At 39.0% G+C, this 20817-nt stretch overlaps 2 protein-coding genes across 3 annotated transcripts in view; one reads left to right on the top strand and one right to left on the bottom strand.

Moving 5' to 3' along the window:
* The first annotated feature begins 5657 nt into the window (after window positions 1–5657).
* Window positions 5658–13066, top strand: METTL21C (methyltransferase 21C, AARS1 lysine). The gene is made up of 5 exons (XM_048072699.2): window positions 5658–6003; window positions 9447–9607; window positions 10418–10560; window positions 12091–12208; window positions 12479–13066. The coding sequence occupies exons 2-5, from the start codon at window positions 9457–9459 to the stop codon at window positions 12871–12873; spliced, it is 807 nt and encodes a 268-aa protein (XP_047928656.2). The 5' UTR covers window positions 5658–6003; window positions 9447–9456; the 3' UTR covers window positions 12874–13066.
* A 240-nt stretch (window positions 13067–13306) lies between these two features.
* The window catches only part of TPP2 (tripeptidyl peptidase 2), a 48795-nt gene continuing 41284 nt past the window's right edge, over window positions 13307–20817 (bottom strand). For both annotated transcript variants that reach the window (XM_048072683.2, XM_048072684.2), the window contains 2 exons: window positions 14778–14897; window positions 13307–14174 (listed from right to left, as the gene is read on the bottom strand). In XM_048072683.2, the coding sequence (XP_047928640.2) occupies window positions 14085–14174; window positions 14778–14897 (210 nt within the window). In that variant the 3' untranslated portion in view covers window positions 13307–14084. The remainder of the gene's footprint in view (window positions 14175–14777; window positions 14898–20817) is intronic.

The raw sequence follows: 20817 nt of genomic DNA on the forward strand, positions 1-20817 counted from the left end.
CTGAGAAGAAATGTCTCCTCATTTCCAACCTAAACCTCCCCTGGCGCAACTTGAGGCCATTCCCTCTAGTCCTATCCCTAGTTACCTGTTGAGAAGAGGCCGACCCCCAGCTCCCCACACCTTCCTTTCAGGTACCTGTAGAGAGCAATAAGGTCTCCCCCGAGCCTCCTCTTCTCCAGACTAAACAACCCCAGTGCCCTCAGCCGCCCCCCATAGGACTTGTGTTCCAGGCCCTTCACCAGCGTCGTAGCCCTTCTCTGGACACGCTCCAGGGCCTCGATGTCCTTCTTGTAGTGAGGGGCCCAAAGCTGAACACAGTACTCGAGGTGCGGCCTCACCAGAGCAGAGTACAGGGGGATGATCACCTCCCTGGCCCTGCTGGCTGCACTATTCCTGATACAAGCCAGGATGCCGTTGGCCTTCTTGGCCACCTGGGCACACTGCTGGCTCAGGCAAGCATCGACCAACACCCCAAGATCCTTTTCCTCTGCACAGCTTTCCAGACACCTTGTAGCCAGGTAACTGCTGCTAACGATGTGTGTGGCACCTGGTGGCTCCTTACACAGCATGGCCACCCCTCCTCAGGCCTCTCTCTGCACTGAAATGCTGCCATCGTGCTCCACAAACAGCTTTTAAAAATGTCTGTTTTCCCCCCAGGTAGGCTCAAATACTGAGAGACCCTGATATATTTTGTTTTTAACTGGAATAGAGTCATGGAGTGGTTTGGGCTAGAAGGCACCTTAAAGACCATCCCTCCACACCTCCCACCAGACCAGGTTGCTCAAAGCTCCACCTAACCTGGCCTTGAACAATTCCACAGGTGGGGCATCCACAATAGGTAAACAGTTCATTAAATGCCATTGCCCTTTGTTAGAATGCCTACCCGCTGGGTACTTTATAATAATAAATATAAATTATTATTAGGAGGAGGAGGACAGGTGGATGCAGAAAATAGCTACCTCCACCATCAGAACTGGGCCACTGTCTCCCCGTCTGGGATTGTGTCCTCCTTGGGGGCCACTGGCTTGCAGTGAACCAAGCGACCCCCTCTTTTTGGCGCTGCTGATGGGGAGCAGTTTTAGCCTTGCAGCAGTAGTCATCCCAAAATATCTTTTCTGAATAACCTTGCAGAAGCTGCCAGGCAAATATTTCATAGCTTTAAGTATTACTGGTACTTTCCAGATAACGTAATTTGGCTTTCTCCAGGCCATTCCTATCACGTTATGCACATACAACATTACTGCTAGGGCAGTGGGACAACAAAAGGTTTGCCAAGCCCTGAAGCTGTGCTGCTGGGACGTCTCGCCTCACACCTCCCCTGCACACACCAATGTGATGGGGCAATATGAGGAAACGTGCCCAGATTCAAGGGTCCCTCTGATTAAAAAAAAAAATAAAAAAATCAACACACAAAAAATGGCCAAACCCCTTCCCTTCAAACAGCCAGACTTCGCTTTATGTCCACAAAAGGCAACAAAGCCCAGTTTCTGTTTCTGTAGACCGACACCTATTTTCTGAAGACTGTTTCAGAAGTCCTGAAGAAATCACAAGAGCTCTGGTGCCAGAAGCTCCCCCTTTAGCAACGCAGGAAGGCTTAACTTTGAATTCTGATTGTTGTAGGAAGAAAGCTGAGGGCTAAATATCCAGGTTTTCATCCTTTTAGACTTTTATAGAGCAAAGTCAACACCTTATTTCTCCTTAGGAGACAATCAGTATGGGTTTTCCTGTGAAGCAGGTGCACAGCAAGACGCAGCAGGCCAACCAGTGCTGGATGCAGAGCCCATTTACAGTTATGGACAGCAGTTACAAACATGCGACGACAGATGTGGGAGCTTAATGAGTTTGAAAAAATAAGTATCAGCAGTCACTCAGGATTACATTCTGCAGTTCTTGGACAATGCTGCTGAGCTTTAAAACATATTGCATACTGTAGCCCACAGATGTTGATCAAGTCCAAGTGAATCTGAAGGCTTCAAGCTACCCCTTTTGTACCAAAATTCATTATATAAATGAAAAAACAAAACATAATACCAAATACACAATAGCCATCTTATGCCTATGCCTGAGGAAATGAAGTCTTCTGATTTGTCACAGTTCAAGGCAAAAATCCCACTGACTTCACTGACAGAAATTTACTTTATGGTCACATTCTGACATTTTCACTTCAGTTTCAGTATCATCATTAGGTTGGAGGGCTAACTCGGGTACAACCCTGCTTTGACTTGCATTTGATTTTTGATTTGCATGCACAATAGTTAATTAAACAGACTTTCTATTGACCTTTGAATTTGTACAGTTGAGCTCATCCTAACTAGGTTTATTAAAAACATTGCATTCAGGTGGCTGCCAAGTCAACAGGGACTCTTCTGATTCTTTTTAATAAGGTCGAGTTACTCCTACTAATGGTCTGCAGAGAATGTAATTTCTAAATACTTAACTCCGGCTGCAAAACTAATTGCTTAATCGCAATTTTGCTTAAGCTACTCATTAGTTGTTCTCCTGAAACTACTTCAAATCCATTTTTGTCTTTCTTCTAGGGAAACACCACACTTTTCACAAGTGGAAGGGAAGCAAGGAGACTCTTAAGCTGGGTCCTGTTACTCAGCCATTCAATCACCTCTTACCACAACTAAACTCTCCCTGACTTCAGCAGATTTACCTGAAGAACAAGGACTTGCCGAAGGTAACCCCCAATTAATTTAGTTTTAATGTTACAACATTAAGTCAGTTTCTCCCCTGTGTATATAGTAACTAGCCCCAAACAGATCGTGTAAAGGCAGCCCTGCTGTAAAACTTCCCGTTCAGTAAATTAAGACCATCACAATCCTTGCTCTATAAAAAGCTCCATGGAATTAGTTCAGGATCTCATTCCTTGCCATAGTGAAAAAAAATAGCAGATGGCACCGAGTCCTTTTCTGAGCAACCAGCTGAGAAATAGCAGAGGGGGCCAGGGAGGTAAGAGAAAACCCCACAGCAGTGCTAAGAGCTCCTCGGTGAAGGGTTGAAATTCTTCCCAAGCTTTGAGGGAGTTCAGACCTGAACTGACAGTTCAGCTTCAACAACTCCATTCCCAGGGAGAAGGGATCTTCTGACAGGTGGGGCCAAAAAGCAACGAGGAAGAGGGTCACCATGGCGGACCCTGCCCTAGTGAGAGCAGAGCCACCCAGACATCGAGGGGCAGGGGGATGACTGAGGTCAATGAGGAGAAGCAAACCAAAATGATTCCCTGAAGGCAAACAGCTCTGGGTTTTGAAAAGCTGAAAAGTAACTCTGTTGAGAGGAGCAGAAGCATGTGGCTGATTTTACACCAGCCCTCACTAACCAACCCCTGAGTGCAACTGCGCTGTACCTGCACGACCTGTAGTAGGTCACTTAACGGGCTTGTGCCACGACAGGAGACACTTACAGAAGCTGGATGAAAACCTCCAGGACAAGGAAATTAGAGGAAAATCAAACTTTGGTACTTCTGGTACCACAGCACAATGATCCCCTGAGTGGGAGCACAATTTTAAGTAATCGTCTGGCAATGCTCGGCCTAGCTTGCTGCTTGAAGTCCCTCATTGCATTTTATGTGCAAATAAGATTAACCCCGATGAAATTAGTGTGTAGCATTAAATCAGATAAAGAAGAAGAAAAGACAACAACTTCCTGTCCTGTTGTTTTGGACAGCATTACATATTTCATATCCACACAGACAATAAGGGAGATTTTTAAAGCTATAAATATGAGCAGGTATTTTCCCTGGGTCATAGATCCATAAGCCTGTGTTTGGTCATGTCATAAAGCAAACAAACAAACAATCCACAAAGATGCCTTATATACATTTTTTTTCTGTAGATCCTGCTTTACATTTGCAAAGAGTTCTGTCCTCCCAATAAAATCAGCACTTTTATTATGCAGTATGCAGACCATATGATTATTTATGACAACTACCATGGGAAAAACTAGCCGATCCACAGAGGAGCAAGTTCCCAAAGCAGTTTATTCCTGAGTGCTGTACATCACGTGAGGCAAAAGGTGGTGGGATTTATAACAGTTTATACCCAGGTGAAGCATTCAGGCAAACATCTAAAATTATCTGAAATCACATTCTTCAGACCTCTGCTGTGCTCAGAACATCAAGAGCCTCTGGAGATGCCACATCCATCCCTCTCCACGGAGGAAGCTGCCCACCTCAGCTAGGTGAGTAAAATGCGGCCTGTGCCAAGCCAAAAGAAGATGTCTTTTCTTTAAAAATAATGGAAATGCCGTGTTTGATTTGAGGACACCCTCCTGCACTGCTCTGCCGGCTGCTGTGGGTCAGGAAGGCCACCACTACCTCTGGGTGCTGGTGACTTCGCGCTGGGGCTTCATCCCACAGCCACAGGGGTGGGAGCAGCAGCCCACCGGAGATGCTAACCTGGAACCAATGCCACCTTCCAATCAGCTGCCCTTCAGCAAACAGCACCGGCCCTGTCAGCACCACGCCTCAGACATTTAGCTAGCTGCTGACAGCAGCTAAGAAGCCCCTGCGATTTGGAGAATGCAAACATGCTGTCCACATCCAGAGAAGCTCAGCAGATGCCTACAGCAATAAAGGTGAGAAGAATCTGCTCTAGAGCTGGGGGCCCCTTGTTCTTCAGTCATTCAGCTGGCCTCCAGGGCCCTCCAGCAAATCCTCAAAGTGAGGGAGACCCTGAATTCCTACAGGGGCATAAAAATGTTTTTTTTTTTTTTTTTTTCCCCTCCTTATAAAAACCCAGCAGTCCCTTTATCTTTTTGATTACTGATACACTTCGGAAGGGTATTTTTATATAGCAGTCTCCAGTGCCACTAAGATCTCTTTTCTCGGTGACACCGAGTTTGAGCCTGTCTCTATGCATTATGTTGTACTTGTAGCACCACAGAAGGGGTGTTGGTCACTCTGACAGTGACGTACTTGCCTTTTTCCTTCCAATTTCCTTCCAGTTCCTAACTCAGGACCACTTGTTTCCACGGCTTGTAAAGTCAGGGGGCTGCGTGAGATGCTCAATGAAGAGACACAAAAGTTAAATAGACTCAGTACCTTACAGAGTTACAGTCTAATAGAGTTAATGCTCGGTCTCAGGGATCAAAAAATAAAAATTAAAATATTAGATTTCGGAGAAAAAGAGCCAGGGAGCCTTGGAGTGAGCATTGAAGTGTTTCACACAGTTGGTGTGACTGCTGGAGACATCCCGTGGCTGAGGCAGGAAATGCACAGCCCCATAGGGGGAAAGGCTCATTCTGGGTCACTCCCGAGAAGAACATTACCCAAATTTACCAGCTCTTCACCCAAAGATGCAAATCCTTGCATATTGAGCTTAATCTGCTTTGCCACCCGCCTCTCTCATTCCTACTGTCCACCCTCAGTCATTCACCTAGGGGCTGTCTTCCAGCCTCGCAAGTTCCACAGCTCCCCTCAAACTTTTCTACTCCAATTTAATTTCTTCCTAATAAATCTACTCCAAGAAGAGGGGAGGGCAGAAGCACAGCGGAGTGGTAAATGCACATAACCCTCCCATTCTTGAAGCATATAAAGGAATACGCATTTGGCTTACGCAGACTACACGGGAACACAGAGCCCCTGGCAGGAGCAGCCTCACAGCCCCGTGAACTTTTCTCCGCGCTTGAGCTACCGCCAAACAGCCACTGCTACTACTGCGCTACTTTGCCCACGTTCAGGAGCTCACTTGGGTCAGGACTGCGGATCGTAACGCCAACACGAGGAGCAGACTGGAAAAACAGAGCAAGAGGTCGGAGGAGGCTGAGGTTTCGTTCCCGAGGCTGGAAAGCTTCGGAGAGCAAAGTCCAGGAGCGTTTGCGTTTCATGCTGCAGCTGGAAAAGAGTTTAGCGTGAGGCAGTAGTGCCTGGTAATGTTGCTGTAAATAGCCCGCCATCCCCCCCACCGGCACAGGGCAATCCCTTCCAGGTGCGTGCCCCTATAAAAACCTCTGGAGCGGGCATCCTCCCGTAGGAACCTTCGGCGCCCTCCGTCACAGCAGGTAACTTTGCCACTGTGGCCCGCTAACCCTGTCCGCAGCGTGTTTTTTTTTCTGCTGACTAACACGGGGAACAGGGCTTGCTGTATTCCTCGATTGCAGAGAGCCAGGCCAGCCAACGCACTAGGGCACACCCCACTCCTGCAATTTCATCAGGACTGACATTCGCTGCTGCTTTTCAGTATTTTGATGCATTTACCTTGTGGGCTCACATATGGTATAGGTTTATAGTGATGTTCCTAGCGCTGATATTTATTTCCTAGCATTTTTATATATATATATATATATGCACACACACTATATATATGTGTTATATACATGTCAGACACCATATATGTTATATATGTGTCAGACACCATATATGTTATATGTATGTGTGACACTATATATATTTATATATGTGTGTATATATACATATATATATTATTCAGTGCATGGGAACATAAGGATATTGCATGAACCCAAGGAAACACTGATGTTTGCGCACAGCATGCTATGTCCTAACTCACAAAGAACGCAGTGCAACTGCATTTCCCATTGGAGCAGATGGAAGTGGCTTTTGCCAAATAATTCAGACTAAAACAGACAATGCTGTATAACTTTGTGAAAGAAATAAATGTTTCAGCCAAGCTGCATTCACAGCTGAAGTGGCACAGTATTGCTCACTAACCTACCTTTTCTTCCTTTTTTTTTTCCTCCCTCCACGTAGTCAGATTTAAAAAGCTCTTTCCAAGCAATGAAGGTTAAGAGGCAGAAAGTTTATTCTTATAGGGGGTAAGCTGTAACTGTAAGGTTTATATTCATTGTTCAATTCACCCTTTAGTATTTTATTACCTTGTTAATTTCATGTAACATTGATAAATAGACATAACTTTGTCAATTGTTCTCTTCCTCACGTTCTGAAGAAATCAAATGTGATTTTGTAAGCCATTTTGTTCATGACAGTTAAAGTCCATTAATGAAGTCAATACTAGTTTAAATACTTTGGAAACTACAAAGCTTAGATGATTTCCCTTCAGAATCACTTTGCAAGGAAATTAGCTGTGAACAATCAGAGAGCGCCAACAGTTTCTAAAGGGAATAGATTCTGCTTGGCATATTATTATTACATTTTTTTTTGTAAGATGTATCATTTTCAATGAAATATTGATCAGAAAATTGTCAGAATAGTAAGAAGTGTCAGTTCTAGTCACACAGCAGCAACTTGACCATCTTACACACAGGGCGTGTAATAATGCAGACATCACCTATGTGCAATGAGCTTACTCAACACTGACTTGTCTTCAGGTAGTTTGTCATTTAAAATAATAACACAAAGCTGTTCATCACTGAGCCCATGATGCTAATATACTTGAGTCCAGACTACACATAGTTTGTAGCTAAAAAGAAAACAACAAATTTTTACTTCAGTTCATGAAATGTATCATTAATAGTTATGGCAGCAGGCTGTATAAAAGAATAACTTTCTATTTGCAAAAGTTACACCTATGAAAAGATATAAATGCTATAACGTCTAGAAGTCCAGCCATAAACCAAAGCCCATTGTGATAAGTGATGTATAAATGCAGAGCAAATAAACCCTTTCCCCCAGAACTGTCCTCTAGGAGCTCAGGCTCCTTAGGGACTTAAGGACCATTCCAGGCTCACCACAGTGTTAGTGTGATATGTTCAGAAGACTGTCTTCAAGTTAGTTTTTCTCCTGGCCACAGCAGTCATCAGTTATCACAGATTCTTCTATTTTCATTTCATACCTTGCCAATTACATAAGCATTAATATATTTTCCCAGAAATTTCCTATAACATTAAAACATGATCAGATTTTATTATAGCTCCAGATACGAAAAAAAAGGCATTACTGAAAACAGGCAGTATACTTTTGAAAAGTGAGGCTGCATAGAAACCATTGCTGTTTTCTAAGGAGGCACATTATCAAAATTGGGAGGAAAAAAAACCAAACACGTTGATGCACGCACTCAAATGCCAGGGAATGCTGTAGCTGCAGCATTATCTTCAGTCTCCTACCTGCCTACCTCCAACATATCTTAAATTATATACAAAAGATATGCAGCCAGAACTTGTTGCTAGCTAGATGGAAGCCCTCTGAGGGAAACAAACAAACAAACAAACAACAACAAAAAAAAAAAAAAACAAAAAAAAACCACTTATATGTGTAAAAATCAAAGTGCTTTAAAGCATTCTGTTTTTTAAACAGTAGAGAATCACCGCCACAACTTTTGAGCAAATGCATTGCTACAGGAGTCAGAACATAAATCCTGTCCTTGTGAATAAACAGAGTAGCAATAAGGAATATATCAGGTATCAGTAAAACTGCAATGGTGTCAGTATCATGTGTGCAAATAAAGCACCCACACAAGTCAGCAGTCACTCTGCCCCTTAAAAAACTACCTGAAGACACTGCTGAGCCTCCGGGACCCTGCCAAACCTCTCCCCCTTCTGGACAAGACATCCAGAGGAGCCCCCTGCGGTGTGATGCAACCCAAATTACACAACCCTGTCTGCAGGGCAGGACATGTGGTGGAGAGATCATGCAATCATGCCTTCTCGAGAATGGGAAGAGGCCAGTCATGGATAAAACTCAGCACGCTCCAACCATCACGATACATGGGAAGGGTGAATTTGTACAGCCTCTGGCCAGAGGAAATCAAGATCCAGTTTCATTTATGTATGTGTGTATGTAACACTGATTAAAACTCACATTAAGCAAAAAGTTTCATCGGCAGTTTTGTTTCTCCCCAGGCAGATTTAGATCCATCCCTGCTCCCAGTCGCTAGCTGGTATCAAACAGCTCCTTACGATGCTGGGTGCTGCCCACGTGCACTAGAGATGCAGAGCCACATGACACATGTGCTGTTCTCCAAAGCAGCTCGCTGTTCCAATCTTCTCACTGCAATTATTTCCTAACTGCAATCTACGCACTCTGCAGTTTACTGCATCTCGGGTCAATTCAATTAGCTGTTCTGCAGGAGAAGGCAGAGAGGTGAAGGTAACAAAAGCAAAACCAAGGCAAATTAACCAGTTTTATCACAGGAACGCCAAGTCCTAAGGCATGGTAAATGACTTTGATAAGAAGTCTTAGACACTGAAAGACAGTTCACCTTCTTTAGCTGTTGCTTCAACCTGTATGAACACCAAGGAGCTCAATGTGCAAGGAGCTCACTGTTCAGACTGATTAGCGGTATCAATTTAGTGACATTATGATAAATTGTTGTTGTTTGTATGATAAAATGAGAACTCTGACTGCATTACCAGAAACTGCTTATAGCAATTTCCTCCTGAGTGGGGATGCCACCTCTCATCATGGTGTTCCGCCCCCTCATTGTGCCATAAAAACAAAACAAAAAAAACCCACCCAAACTTCTCACTTTTTCCTCCCTCCTATATTATATGGAGTGCCCTCAAGCTTTTCCCTCCCTTCTCTATTTCAGCTTTTGTGCCATGATCTCCACACAGCAGCCACGGTTCCCCAACAAAATACAAAGAGTAATGGACTGCCAAACTGAGGAAGAAGCCTGTGAAGAGCAGTATGACTCTGAAAACTGCACTTGCAGCTCCACATGTGCATCATCAACAGCAGAATCCAACTCAGGTTTAATCCACTTTAAATACTGCTACGGCATGCTAGCATTGCATAGTTTCATTTTCCTTAGTCTTGAAATAGTAAATGTTACTGTCACTTTTCATTTTGAAGTCTATTTTTCTACTTCCCCCCATTATCACATTAAATCTAGAAAAAAGTACTCTATCTCATAATTAATAAATATATTTTAAAAGGTCTCTGGATTTTATTTAGATATCTGAGGATTATTTCTCAATTACCATCAGAGAGATGATTATAACGTGCATTAATTGGGCTGGCACTATTGAAGCTGTGGTATTACAAAATTTCAACTCCGGCTAAACTGCTTGAACACCTACCATGGATTCCAGGCTGCCATCAATTAAAGTCCATGCAAGCCAAAGCAAGCTTTTTTGCCGCCAAAGTTAATTTTGTATCACCAACCATATCCTGCTAACAGGCTACCTGCTCTGATGAGACATGCTAACACAACTGTAGTACTGACATTTACTGAACAGTATATCATGTATTTCAACACATACTTAAAAAGTGTATCTCGCAACCCTCCTTTTGTGGACATATGGTAAAAAATGATAGCCACTAAAAAATGCTGCAATTTCTTCAATGTAAGATGTAAAACCTAAAGTGGAGATGTTTTACTTTTTGTAAAAAGAAGCTTAGCATCCTAGATCTCTATTGGTCCTCCTCTTCTTCTAGCAGGCCTATCAAGTTAATTAAGGTTATGAGTATAAAAAGACAAAAAAATGCTAAAATTCGGTGTTTGTATCTGCTGCATGTAAACACATGCATATAAAATACAAATTTCATCTTCTCTCACAGATTCACCAGTAATTCTTAAAATACTGCAGAACTGGGTTCCCAGAGTTTCCCACTACTTTGACAAAGAGCACTACACTTACGCAGGCCACCAGATCGTCATCCAGGAATCCATAGAACACTTTGGAGCAGTGGTATGGCCCGGGGTAAGTATTCAACACAGCATCCAGAAGGTTGACACGACAGAAAAGTCAGTCATGACAACGGCATACAAATCTTAATGAAGTTTCTTTAGATGACAGCAGAGGCTTCCTTGTGCAGAACCAAGCTGTGTCTTCAACAGAAAGCTTTGCCTTATGGCTAATTTAATACCGTTTGGACTAAAACAACTGTGACATGTAAATGAACAAATGGTAAATTCTGTTTAAAACGTGCACCTTTAAGTGGAAAGGAGAAAAAAAACCACCAACACACACATCTTTCTATTTGTTAACTGGATGCAGATATTAAAAAAAAGTGTTTGGAAACAGATGGATAGAAGTGTTCAAGCTTCTTCCATGTTTCCAGTCACTGCTGGGATGCAAACAATCACCATTACTAGAAGGAAAATAAAGAAGAAAAATGTGAGAGTTTGTTGTGAGAGATTACATAAAGGAGTTTAAAACAAGTATGTTTCTTTTACAGAACAGTCTGGAATAACTCCTTTGCAGTATGGAAAACCATACTTGCAAAGAGGTGTGCTCCGGTCTTTGCTCTCCCTGCTCTGAAAAACAGAATTTTATGCAGACTCAGAAATGTGTCTTTAATGGGAACAGATGGTCAACTGATGGAGACATGAAAATTAGGATTTCAGAATTTTCCAGATCCACATTTATTGAAAAAGCTCACAAAAAATGGCTGAGAATTTCAAAATAAAAAAAGAAGCGTATGGATAAGTGAAACAGTAGCTTATTTTGGTTATGTCAGAGCATCAGTTCTCAAATTAATCAGGTGTCAGAATGCAGATGGTAAAACTTTCCAAGAAAACCAAGAGTGGCACAAAGTGGCCTGGTGATTCATTAGTTGTCAGCATTCCCAGAGCAGGTAGTCAGTGTTGTATTATGAAAAGCACAGTAGTTCAAACAGTAACATCACTCCAAAAGAAGAGAAGCAAAAGGGCAAGTTAATTTCTTTGGCATCTGTTTACATTAATTATGAATAGCAAATAAATTGGCTGTTTATTTTTTTTTTTTTTATGAACACCTGATAAGCAATACTTGTTCTCCTATGCAGCAGTAAACTGTCTTTGAAATTTACAGTATCATCAAGACAGGTGTTGAGTGGATAATTAAAAAAAAAAATCCTTTGCAAAAAAAGAGTTCCAAAAATCTCTGCTGAAGCCCAAATCTATTTTATGATAATAAAGTATAACAGTATTATAAACCATAACATGACTTTGTGCATATTGTTAAACCTCATTTGCTGTTCTGTGTACAGTTCACACCTGAACACTACCTGTCTTGAGCTGTGAGAAGAATCACAAAGTGTATAGATGTGTGTAGCAAACTTGTACCTCACAAAACCTGAAACTAAAAAGGAACTGTTTGATTGAATTCATATAAAGAACAGGACACAATGTTTCTTTCCATATTATCTTTATGTTACAGCCTTCGGTGTTTTCCACTGTATAAAAAACAGCATAAAAAATCAAATTAAATGTTGTGCAGCTTAACTGATACGTGATACTGATATTTTAGGCACTGGCTTTATCTCAATATCTGGAATCAAATCAAGAACGATTCAACCTCAAAGACAAGCAAGTTTTGGAAATTGGCGCTGGAACAGGCTTAGTTTCCATTGTCGCCTGCATCTTAGGTTAGTAAATTCCTATTTCCTTTGGATTTCTTACAAAAGATAACCTAGATCTGCTCCTGTCAGTTTAAAGCAATGAAGCAACAGTTGAAATTAAGACTGTTTGACACTGCTTTTTTAAAAAATGAAAGTTATTGTCAAATACAGTTTTGCTAATAAAGTAACTACCCTAGTTATTGCTGAGGGGAAGGCTGGGGGAGATTATACAGATAAAAGTTATACATAAATATGTTCAACTATATACCTATGAATTAAAACAAACATTTTCTTTAGGAGCTTATGTCACAGCAACTGATTTGCCTGAAGTTCTTGAAAATCTCTCATTTAATATTTCAAGTAATACACAAAATATGAATATCCACAAACCTGAAGTGAGAAAACTGGTATGGGGAGAAGGCCTCAATGAAGACTTCCCTTCATCAACTTACCATTATGATTTCCTACTGGCAAGTGATGTTGTATACCACCATACAGCTCTGGATCCCCTGCTAGCAACAATGGTGTATTTTTGTCAGCCAGGGACAGTATTACTATGGGCAAATAAATTCAGATTCAGTACAGACTATGAATTTTTGGAAAAACTTAGCAGTATATTTGATACAACCATCCTAGCAGAATTTCCAGAATCAAATGTCAAGCTGCTTAAAGCCACAGTAAGAGAGAATTGAAAAAAACAATTAACTGATTTTGATCTGTCAGCACCTTGCAGTTTGGAATGTGATATAGTATTATGGTGCACCCTCTGTGCATTTATGTCTGTAAAGTTGTAGTTGTATCTGAGTTTTGCATTATGAGTTACAAAAAAATGGGCAAGACAATGATACAGTCATTTGTCTTAGGTTCACATGCACGATTTTGTTCAAACAGACCAATTTCACTCCACTGAAAGAACAATGTTAGTAGTAATAAGTTAGTAGAAAGGCATTAGCAGAAAGCATTGATCTTCTCGGCTGCACTGAACTTCTGCAGTTTGTATGGTGAATTTCTGTTTCAGCAAGTTTCATTTATGTACTCTTGGAGAAACCAATACAACTTTTAGCTTCATTATTTGTTTTTATTAATTATAAAATAATCTTTTAAAGTATCAGAGTGCACATGGTGTTTTTTGATCTTCAGTCTTGCACATTTATTCTGTTGTCTTACACTTTTAACATTATTAAACATATATGTATAGCTTTACAATACCTGATTAAGATTTAACTGTCTGGCACTTTTATACACGTATCAGCCTGTCCTGATACTCAGCTTCACGTGGATTTTTGAGTTTGCCTGAAATCACTCCAAAATGAAAATTTACAAGAGCACCTATGAATCAGCAATTCTTAGTTACATGTTGTAACAGTTTGAGAGGTTGAATTTTTCTTAAAAAACAAACAAACAAAAAACCCACAAATGTAAACTCTTGCAAACAATACAGGTAATGATGTCCCATTATTTTAGTCTAATAAATAAGTTTTTAGCTACTCTTGAAGTAGCTTTAAGGCCTTCATACAATTGGAAATGAAATTAAGATCAAACATTAAAATTCATTTTACTGTAAAAAATACAGAGCTTTTACAGGTTTGCAGTTAAAATTAACAGTTAAGAACCTAACGTGCATGCAGTAAGCTTTTTCAGCCTAATTCCAAATTCCAAATCCTTCGTGTTGGCAGTTCTGGCACATCCATTGCCAGCAATGGGATGCACAATAAGGAAACTCCCTGATGACTGGAGTTAGGTTAACAGGTATTAAGCTGTACCCAGGTGCCTTTACTGATAAATACACACAATTTAATAATCAGCATTCAGCAATGAAAACATGCGTTCCAATAGAAAGTCAAACTTATCTTTTCATATCCTGCCTGTATAGAATCGCTTTCGGTTTACAATTGTCACTTTTCTAGAATACACAATAATCAGGTGGATACATGACAGGAAGCCAGTTTTCAGTGAAAGTTGCACAATGAGTCCATCCAAGTAACTTCATTAGCTGAAGAGAAACAAACATTAAAAAAAAGTGAGATGGATTTATTTAAACCCTTCCAACGAACACTGCATTCAAATCAACATCTTACTTAAGAAGTCTACAATTAGAAAGGTGAGACTGGAGACCTTTGAATTACTTAACCCTGAAGGGGGGAAAAAGAAAACCATTCCACACAATTTAGTCTTTCAACTTAATGCACAAATATTTTGTAGGACAGAATTTTGTAGGAGTTATTGTAATTCCTATTACTTCCTCACTTATATTCTACTAGCATTATTTGCAATTAATAATGCTAACAATAGCAGTGGTTAAAAATCAACATCATATGATTTAAATATACATACTTTTTTTGCTAAATTATCTCAACTTTTTTTTTTTTTGTCCTACACTAAGTTCCAGAAGGTAAATCTGCTAAAAGTGATAATTAAAAATGAGATATTCTAGAAATAAAAAAAAATAGGCCAAACCACAAAAACCTGAATAAGGCTAAAGTGTTAAAGTTTGGCAAGTTCTACAACGTAAAAGATAAAAGGGATTATACCTCTCTTACTTTTAAACGCTTTCTCAGTATTAACACTGCCCATTAGTTTACTAGATAAACCTTACCTGAATGCAGTTCTTCAAGTTGTCTTTCGTTGGCTTTTCTTCTGCAAGTTTTGTTGCAAACTTGAGACCTCTGCCATACATTTTGTTTACCAATGCATGCTTATAGGCAAAAGTTAAAACCTACAATGTGAAAACAAACACAATTTAGATATTTTAATATTTGAATCCTACAAGGCTTAGCAAGAAATAGCAGATTTTGCTCAGGCAGCAGAAGTGACTTAAAGTAAAACATATGCACAAAATAGTTTGCATTTTTCTTTGCAGGGAAACAGATGATTCACAGTAGTAGTTATAAACAAAACTTTTCTACTTCTGACTTCCTGAACACGTCCAACTTCAGAATATCTAATGTAATACAGATTTCATTATTCAAATTTTTTATTCACCACATTTCTAGCTTCTTTGGACTTCCATTTGCTAGAGGCAACTGTACGGTATAAAATAACTAAAAAAATAATAACCAAGAACCAGTCAGGTGTATCTTTGACCCACAGAAACAAAGACCCAATTGAGAGTTTCGATTCCCAGGAAATGAACTTACTGCAGAAACAAGTATGAACATATATACTGAATGATATATATATGTATATATGTATGAGTATATATGTGTGTATATATAAATACACATATATATACATACACACAGGTATGCACATAGTTATAAACAAGCAATGAAGACAGGTAAGCATGAAGACAAGCCTCAGATTTTGGCCAACTCCTCAATATTGATACTGTATTAAGAACAGATTATAACAAAGCTTCCCCTTGATGATACAAACTCCAAAGAGAGAGTTTACAATACCTGTCAATGGTATAACCAGCACATACAAATGTTTGTGTCTACTTCAGAGATAATGTAAAATAAACTAGGTTCTGAACACTCAAACAGGGTGTTCAGGGTGTTGCCAGATAGTTCATACTACTTCACGAGTTACAACACTGAGAATTAGTGCCAAATTAAGCACAGCTTCATATACTTCCTTTGGAACACTCATACTAAGTAGGTTTTATTATTTTTTTCCCTCAAATAGTGACAGCACCAAAATTGGAGAATATGGTATTAGTGTGGTTAGCAAAGTTTTTATGAAATCTGGTACTAAAGTTTACTATTCATTTGCTCTCGCTTAGTACAATTAGTTATCCTTTTCCTCTCTGACTCCTCCAATAAAAGTCACATTTTCCCAACAACGAATACTTAAAACATAGAATTGAGAAGCTAACAGAAACACTTCAAGGATGTTAAAAAATACTTTGTATTACAATACAAAAATGTACATACTTTCCAGAAATATAAGTGTTAAGGAATCTGACATCCCTATCCTGTAAGGACTGAAGACCCTTCCTAATTTCAGCTACCTGCATACGCTTATACTGAGTGTTAATTGCACACACTATTCTTTGCAGGATATATGCTTAAAAGACTGAGCTAGAAGAAGAAATAACACAATTATCATGAAAGAAAAGGTGTAATTTTCAAGCTCTGAAGTATATGCCAAGCACTCAGAGTTGCTCGTTCTTCTGTCTTCAAGTACTTATTTTGTTCTGTTGAAGTATTCACTTAAGCTACAACAGCTTTTGAATACAATTCGTATTAGTTAAAGCACAGACATATATGCAACGATGAGCTTACAGCACCATTCACATACAGATTTTCCAAATATTGCTATTGGAAAAGTATTTTGCATGCTGTGTTCTCAATCCAATTATTTTGGATATTTTCCTAGAGCAAAACACATCAGCAAACACTTCTGAATAACTGCTCAGTGGGTCCATTAGCAGACTCAATTGGTTAAACTAAACAACAAAAAAAATCCCTTCTGGAAAGATGATAGAACCACAAAACAAAAACAGAAACAAACAAATAAACCAAAATCAAATGAAAGATGCATTGGAGCTCTCAGCAAATATAACATATTAGAGGCTAACCAAAAATAACGTCACTGCTCTATTAAGAAAACTCTTACCTGACCCTGTAAGTTTTGAATGGCTACTGAACACCAGTGATAAAGGCAGGAGGAAAGCCACTTGACAGCATTTCTTTCGTAACAGGGCTTCCTAGAGTTTTTGTGGCAAGAAAACAAAGCATTTTACGAAACACCCTTGCTCTGGCCAAATAAAAGTTTGGGTATTTCTACACAAAAAAAATAATAAAAAAAATCTGCTGGACCAAAAGTTTAAAACAATGCTCCAAGACTTTTTGATAAAAGATGATAATTTGTCTTAGTGCTTGATAAAAAAAAAAGTCAGCTGTAAGCAAGTTAACCAAAACTACTAAAAGTTTGTTAGCACTTCAGATGTTAAGAATAACATAATAGATGCTTTAAAACCAGTACGGATTTACAAGCAAAAAATTAGGTAAGAAATAATACTTTATAACTTGTGCATATATTGGTTAAGGTAAGCCTTATAATTAAAATATTGCAAGCTTTATAGTACCACAGTAATGAAGATAATGTTTCCTTGATATGTGTAAGCAAAATGTAAACTGGAGTGCTATTAAGATATAACATACAGCTGCTATCAGAATGTATAACAACAGCAAATAAATTTATTATATACAAAAGCAGTTGCTATATGAAAGAGTAGAAATGAATTCTCAATATTTCATATTATTTCATAATTTCAATAAACATAAAGGCCAGCTTTTCTGGCCTTGACATGGACGAGATTGGCCAAAGAACTATAAACAAAGGGTAATAAAAAAACCCAAACCAATGTGCACTTCTAGAATAATGGGTTTGCGGGAATCACTGTTAAATACTACATTCCCCAAGCTAATGGCCTGTGATAAGCATACTAAATGCGTGACCTGCAGAGGTAGTTGGATATTGAGCTCCTCATTACTTGCCTAAGTTGCTGATGGTTACATAGAGATGTGTATTTTGGATGACAGAGTTCTGAAGTGATCTCAAGACATCTGCAGGGCTGAAGTATTTTAAAGCCTGAAAATGCTCTTTAAAAACCAGTATGTTTTAAGTTCATCAATACTAAACTACCTAATAAAACCATTTGTACCTTCATACCAATACATAGGAAAAGGAAAACAGACTTATATAATCAGTTACTTCATTATTTGAACTGTTCATTAAAACGTACCTACATTTACAAATAATTACAATGCTAGGTTACACAATATAACCTATAGATAACACACACCCCAACCACTTGTAAGAATATTGAAGTTGTCACGCTTATTACCAGCAATTGAGTTTCTTCACGTTCATATACATCTATGGCAATAAACTAAGGTTTCTTGGCTACCTTTGCTGACTCTCTGCTCTATCAAATGCCTCCTTACAAATAAAAGCAATATTCATACAAAAATTGACTCATTTTCTAGAAAGGGAAGGGAGTTCATGGAACCGAGTATACAGTAACAAGCTTTTGACAGTGACTGAATACGATCAGTTGGAAGAGACAGCTGCACCTGACAGTAATATGAAAAACACTCCAGGCTAAAGATGTTTAAAAGGCAGGATGGAAAGGTCTGGGTATTTTATTTGTTTACTTATTTTTAAACATGACTTTTTCTGTATCCCCGAACAGCTAATTTAAAGGTTAACAAGCATTAAATTCAGTAGATGAGTCAGTCCCAGTAACAAACAGGCAAATCCTACTAGTCTCCTGTAGCAGTTTTGTTTAAAACTGGGGATTTGGGCCAACAAATTTTGAAATTATGTTCTGAGTAGAAGAAAAATTCCAGAATTTATATTCCAATACTAAAACACCTAAAGCACTATCACAAATGTGTTAGCATGATCAAACAAATACTGGCTGAATAGAACTGCTTCAAGTAGGGTGTATTTGAAATGCTTTTGTGCACAGAATACTTAAGTATTTTCTTTCTTGTGTCATTTAAAATTAAGCTTCAGAAACAAATGATTTAACTAGAATAGCGGAAAGTGTGAACAATGTACTCACTATCAAGAGACAGCAGCAGCTTCCCTACATACTTGCTATAATGATGACAATCATGACACTTCAATGGAAAAGAAGAAATTAAAGGAACTTAAGAACGCCCTGTGGTAACACACATGCTTCAACAGCAGAAGAGAGGTGAAACCAGTAGTAGCACTTGATTTACTAGAGGGTGAGCAGAAACATGTCTGTGTGTGATAACATTCTTAACTCACCTTTAGAAACAACATAAAAGAAAACGTTCTCTTTTGGTTTTCAGAAATTCACTTAGCTTTTTAATTATTTTCATCTGAATGAACTTTGACTTAAGTGAAGCTTTGAAGTAGAAGCACCACGTTTCTCTCAATGCAATATTTCTATCTAAAGCCATACAAACACTTGAATCATCACTGCAGTAACTCTAGTGCTTCTTTTCCATTTGTTCTCACCCAGTTGTTCCAACTTCTGAGCATCAATGACCCAAAGCCATGTTCATGTACAGACAAGAGCTCCATGTTTTAAGAGCTCCACGTATTAAGTTCCAACCTCATACATTAGAATAACTTGGCTGCCTTTCGAGGACTCCTTCATTTGAAGGACATTTATACGAGGTCTATTCCTGATCCTACATCATTACTTCAAACTTTACCTTCTTCCAAACTTTTGTTCTTCAAAAGGCAAGGCAATCATCCAAGGCTAGGCGATATAGCCAAGCCACCACACTTCATTTTATCACTCCTGCTTAAGTCTGCCCAGGGCATCATTACAGAAAAACTATTACAGTCATTTTCTTGGTTACTATTAAGGTGAGTTTTGCTGAGCACAGGTCAGCTGGGCTAAAGATCTTTACCAACAGAATGGATGCTATTGACCTTACTCAAGCAACAATACCTGGTAAGTATTCTAACAATCTTAGAATCTGTTTTGAAGCCTTAAATATTACTTTACAAAATTAAGTCCTCGACACTATTCTTAAACTCCCCTCCTCAAAGGATGCAAGCTACATGAACAGTAAGGTTCCTCTTAATTTTCAAAACTTAAAATTTCCTTCTACCAGTCTTCAAAATAAACGTATTTGCACTAAGCAGCTTAATTTGTTTTTAAAATAGCAAAATACTCCAGAAGTAAAGCAGAACATTGCATGCAACACTAAGCTGAAAACTTACAGTACTGCTTCTTCTACATAAATAAAAAGTTACAAAGGAGGAAGACCAAATGCTACTGTAGATATTTAAAGCATTCTGTTGGCCTGTCTATAGGACAGAAGACACTGACATGACAGCTTGAACATCAGATGCAGTTTGGCAGAAGTGGGTAGAATGGAGGAACTTAGAAGTGTTGAATTCATTTTTTGAAGAAAAGCCCATGACACACATGTATTGCTATTCTCAGCGTTTACAACAGAAGATAAGAGGAATATAATTGTGGTTTTTTCCCCCCCTATGCTTTTTTGTGTCAGGCCATACCATAATACAATTCTGTAGTCTTGGACATTAATAGTGATCCTTAAAAAAAAGCTTAATTGGATACTCATCATACGTTTATGTTTTTGAATGACCACACAAATAACACTCCTTCACTGGCTGGAAACCACAGTGCTAACAGCTGAAACATCTCATTTGAACTGTGTAACTGCTAACTACAGCTAGATCTCAAGAAAACTACTAGAGGAACATGACACCTGTTATCAATAGGAATGAAAGAATATGATCATCAGCAAGCATATAATTTCTGTAACACAATGAAGAGAAACAAAAACCTTTTCTTTATTGAAAATAACTTCCCTGACTCCAGCCTTAGTCCTTTTCTCCAAATCTGTTAGTAGGGAAAATTATTACAGCGCACTATTATCTCCTTTCAAAGCAAGGTTCTCAATCCCACTAAGACCTAAGTATTTTCACTCCTCATCCCTTTCAGAGTTTCCAGAAAGAGAAAATGTAAGAGTAAAAATGTGAAAAATTAAGTCTCAGTTCCAAAAAATTGATAGCAAAACTATCACTGCATAATTACTGACCAACATACAGGCTTATAGATCACACAAAGCACGAAGAAAAGCACCGCAGAAACTAACAAGCTATGCAAATGTATTGGGTTTTCATAGCAAGGGCTTGGTAGCAGGGGGCTGCAGGGCTGGCCCACCTAG

The sequence above is a fragment of the Anser cygnoides genome, chromosome 1 (assembly GCF_040182565.1).
Source record: "Anser cygnoides isolate HZ-2024a breed goose chromosome 1, Taihu_goose_T2T_genome, whole genome shotgun sequence".
Lineage (NCBI taxonomy): Eukaryota > Metazoa > Chordata > Aves > Anseriformes > Anatidae > Anser > Anser cygnoides.